This window comes from Morone saxatilis, unplaced genomic scaffold (assembly GCF_004916995.1).
Source record: "Morone saxatilis isolate NCDOM2014 unplaced genomic scaffold, NCSU_SB_2.0 Contig273, whole genome shotgun sequence".
NCBI classification, from domain to species: domain Eukaryota; kingdom Metazoa; phylum Chordata; class Actinopteri; family Moronidae; genus Morone; species Morone saxatilis.
In genome coordinates this window covers 1-4,177 of record NW_023339844.1, presented here as the reverse complement: position 1 = coordinate 4,177, position 4,177 = coordinate 1, and the positions used below count along the sequence as shown (strand labels likewise).

At 43.5% G+C, this 4,177-nt stretch overlaps 2 protein-coding genes across 2 annotated transcripts; both read right to left on the bottom strand.

Annotated features, from left to right (window-relative positions):
* Window positions 1-371: 371 nt before the first annotated feature.
* LOC118336621 lies at window positions 372-1,821 on the bottom strand (the record flags this gene model as incomplete). The annotated part of the gene is given in 1 exon segment (XM_035673282.1): window positions 372-1,821. A coding segment is annotated over 1 exon segment (1,266 nt), but the record flags the coding sequence as incomplete, so codon positions are not given.
* A 56-nt stretch (window positions 1,822-1,877) lies between these two features.
* Window positions 1,878-4,168, bottom strand: LOC118336620 (the record flags this gene model as incomplete). The annotated part of the gene is given in 1 exon segment (XM_035673281.1): window positions 1,878-4,168. A coding segment is annotated over 1 exon segment (1,921 nt), but the record flags the coding sequence as incomplete, so codon positions are not given.
* Between the last annotated feature and the right edge of the window lie 9 nt (window positions 4,169-4,177).

The window sequence follows — 4,177 nt, the reverse complement described above, 5'->3', positions numbered from 1 at the left end:
AAGCACAACTTGTGAATCTGTCCAAAAAACCTCTTCATCATTCCCATCTTCTGGGAGTGGATCATCCCATCCAATGCCTCTGTGACACAGCTCTTGAAGGATACGCTTTCCGGTTAGGCTGAATGGAGCGATGAATCCCAGTGGATCATAAAGAGAAGCAATGACAGACAGGCAACCACGCCGGGTTGAAGGCTGATCTTTCAAGCTGATGTTGAAAGGTGAAAGTGTCAGTTTTAAATCGACCATTGAATGCCGAGTGCAACGCTTCAGATAGGTTTGGATCCAGTCCTAGAGGGTTCGAGGTTTGCTGCTCTTTCTGAGTGATCTAAGCAGGCGAGGGCTGGCTTCCTCATTTGAGTTGAATTTATGGGAAGGCGTAGGCCTCCTCTTTTGCACAACTCCTGTGACTCAGTGATCAGCTTCTTGGCTTCCTCGACCGATGGGACGCTGACTAGCCCATCATCAACATAAAAGTTTTTCTCCACAAATGTTGATGCCAGTGGATAGGTAGCTTTGTGTTGCCGTGCCAGATGTTTCAAGCCAAAATTGGCACATCCTGGAGACGAGGCGGCTCCGAAGAGATGAACCGCCATCCTGTATTCCTGTGGTTCCTTCTCCAAATCTCCACCTTTCCACCAGAGGAATTTCAGATAATTCCGGGATACAGGAGTGACGGAGAACTGATAAAACATTCTTTCGATGTCACAGATGATCGCTACAGCCTCCTTCCTGAAGCGGCAAAGAACTCCTACCAGAGGATTGATAAGATCAGGCCCAGTTAGTAGAGTGTCGTTTAGAGAAACACCATGGAATTTGGCCGAACAGTCGAATACGACTCTCAGCTTGTCCGGTTTTCTGGGGTGATAGATACCGTGATGCGGAAGGTACCACTCTGTCTCTCCCTCAGATGTTGTAGGGGCAGGCTCTGCATCACCTTTGTTAATTGTTTCTTCCATGAATGTTTTGTATTGATCATAATATTGTTTATTGGTCTTTAATTTCTTCTTAAGACACTGCAGGCGAACTGTGGCTAGCCTCTTGTTGTTTGGTAGGTTGGGTGGACTGTTGCCCTTGAAGGGGAGGGGCATCTCATAATGTCCGTCTTTCTTCTGCGTGATGTTGTCACTGAGGAACTGTATGAAATGAACATCATTCTGGGACACATATTTATCTTCATAAGTTCGCTCAGTGAAGTCTGATTCTAGGGCTTTTAGAACATCTGTCGCTGATGGAATTGACAGTTCTTTTACTGTGAGCCGATGCACAAAGCTCTGACTTCCTTGTCTGTCTAGGTGGGGGTTTGATGAGCCTATGATACTCCATCCTAGTTCTGATCTCTGTGCAAACGGTTGATTTTTGTCACCAATGATAACCTCAAGAGGAGCTAGTGCTGATGGACAGTCATATCCAATTAGGAGCCCTACATCACAGTCTTGAAGGGGTGGTAGCTTATCTGCCAAGTGTCTGAGATGAGGCCACAGTAATGCTGTTTCCTTCGTTGGGACATAAGACTTGTCCACTGGGATAAAGTCACGGCTGTAGGCCTGCTGTACTTGGATGTGGTTCTTAGAGTGTAGTCCTCGAACTTGTAGACCATGGACGTTCTTGCTAGATATGATTGTGTCAATAGCCGTCATAGTACTAAGTTTCAGTTTTACTGGTTGGGCATAGACATTCAGTTTGTCAAGTATATCTTCTAAGACAAACGTTGAGTCACTCTGTGTGTCCAGTATTGCATATGTAAGTACTTCTCTGTGTGGCTCTTGTATTGAAGACACAAGGACTGGGACGATACTTGAGGTAGCAGAAGCCCGTTGTGTTGATGTAATGGGATACGATTTGTTTGTTGCGTTTCCAAGCTTGCTCATGTTTTTTCTTGGAAGTGGAAGTATTCGTTGTTGCTTCCACAGGTCTTTGTTTCCTGTCTTCGTGCAAGCAGGTTGGATGACGACGGCTGCATATGTTGCATGTGTGTCGCCTCTTACAATCTTTGGTCATGTGACCCTTTCTCAAGCACCCAAAGCAGAGCCGATTTTCATGGATGAATGCCTTTTTGTCTTCACCACTCTTCGCTGTGAAGGTGGGGCACTTGATGTTATGAGCTTCACTTTTACAGACGGAGCAAGATGATTTTAGATTACTGCCGTTTGTTTCTTGTTTCTCCTGAGCAAAAGTCTTTGTTTGTGTATTTGTGTTGAGAGCTTTGGCTCTCTTTGGTGATCTTTCATCTGTGGCCTTGTAATTTAGCAACAATGGAGAAGCAATAGGATTACAAGCTATCCGTGCCTCTTTGCTCAGGAACTTTGTGAAGCATGCAAGATCTGGATAGCTTCCAGATGTGTCAAGTTCCTCTATAACAATTCGACTCCACTTGCGCACAATCCATTCTGGTAGTTTTTTGAGCAACTTGTGGTTTTCCTCACAATCGTTAAGGATAGCTAGTCCTTTGACGTGTGGGATCGCCTCAGTGCAGCCTTGGAGGAAGTCAGCGAACTCTTGTAGTGCTAGTGGGTCGTTTGTGTTGATCTTTGGCCATCTCATGAGCTTATCTCGGAAAGCCTTTTGTATGATGAACGGGTTCCCATATCTGTCCTGTAAGACTTTCCATGCTCCATTGTATGCGTTCTCTGAATCTCGATAAAAGAAACCTTCTACAGCCTTGCGTGCCTCTCCCGCAAGATAATTTTTGAGATAAAACATCTTCTCACTTGGTGGGAGGGGTTTTCTGTCAATAAGAGCTATGAATGACATCTTCCAATCTGTATACATTAAAGGGTCACCACTGAACGTGGTTGGTTCAGGGACAGGCAAGCGGTTCATGCTTAATGAGCTGGCAATTGCTTGTGCTAGACTGACAGACTCTTGAGTCATTGTCACTTCAGGAGCAGCTTGGTGTGGTTGGAATGATGCAGCATTGGGGTTTAATCGAGGTTTAGTTTCCATTCCGTAGCAAGAAGAGTTATTTTTGTCATTAATCTCCTCATCATGGTTCTCAAAACCTTCAAAATCGTCATATGCTCTCACACGAGCTGCTGCTATAGCAACGTCTTTTGCTGCTTGTAACTGCAGCAATTTTGCTCTCTCTTGTTCCAACTGTTGTTGCATTTCCACCTCCTTTTGTTTCATTTCTGACAACATTTTTGCCTCTTTAAGTTTCCATTCACCCTCTAACTTGTGAAGATGTGCTTGCTGTGCTTGGATTTCTTTCATGGCCTTTGAATGTTCCAGCTTAGCTGCAAGCTCTGCTTGTGCATCTACTCTACTGCTGTGGGTACTAGAGTGGTTGCTCAATCTTTCCGGTGACTCTGATGAGCTTACTGTTTCAGTTTTGGTGTGGCCAAAGACAGATCCATATTCATCTTTGTTTAATGTTTCTCTTACCCTTTCCTTCTCAAGTTGGTCATTATAATCTTGATTAATAGTCTCTAGACGGTTACATATGAGGTCACAAATTTCCTTTGTTAGCGTAACACAGGCATCCATTTTTTTTACAATCTCTGGTGTGGTGTTACTGTTATGTAGGATAGGTTCATACTGCTGGCCTACGTCATCATGCTTTGCTTGAATGTCTTGCTGTAATTCATTAAGGTCTTCCGATGAACAGAGGGTTTTTAGTTTTGTCCTAGTCTTCCTTGCTACCTGCTTCCAAGAGTCATAGGTCTTGTTAAATGCTTTCTCACGTTTTTTGGTGTCTTGGTCATGCATCTCTTGGCCTTTCTCTGTTAGCTTTCTTTCACGTGAGCTGGACCTGAATGGTGTGTCTTTAGGATTGTCTGTCTTCTCTGTCGGGAGTGACATCTTGTTTGTTTGTGCTGCTGCTTTAAGTCGAGTGTAGCCTTTGATTGTCCTATGCCTGAATTTACACTTGTAAGCTGTAGTTATCTTTCACCACAGAGTAATATTTATGTCAAGCATTAACAGATTATGGACATAAAAGGATTTTTAGCATAACACAGTAACAACAAAATGTCAGAAATAAGCGCTGCAAGCATTAATATCTAAAGCACTTCCCTTTCAAACCTTTTCATAAGTAGACATGACATGACAGGGCCAGTTTTCTTGAAATAGTCACCATTTTAGAAGTGTTAGGAACAGAGAATTAGCTCACAAATTATTTTGACCTTACAATACCATGTTATTATTTAAGTCGCTTCAGTTATGTTGTAAGCTTGCGTGC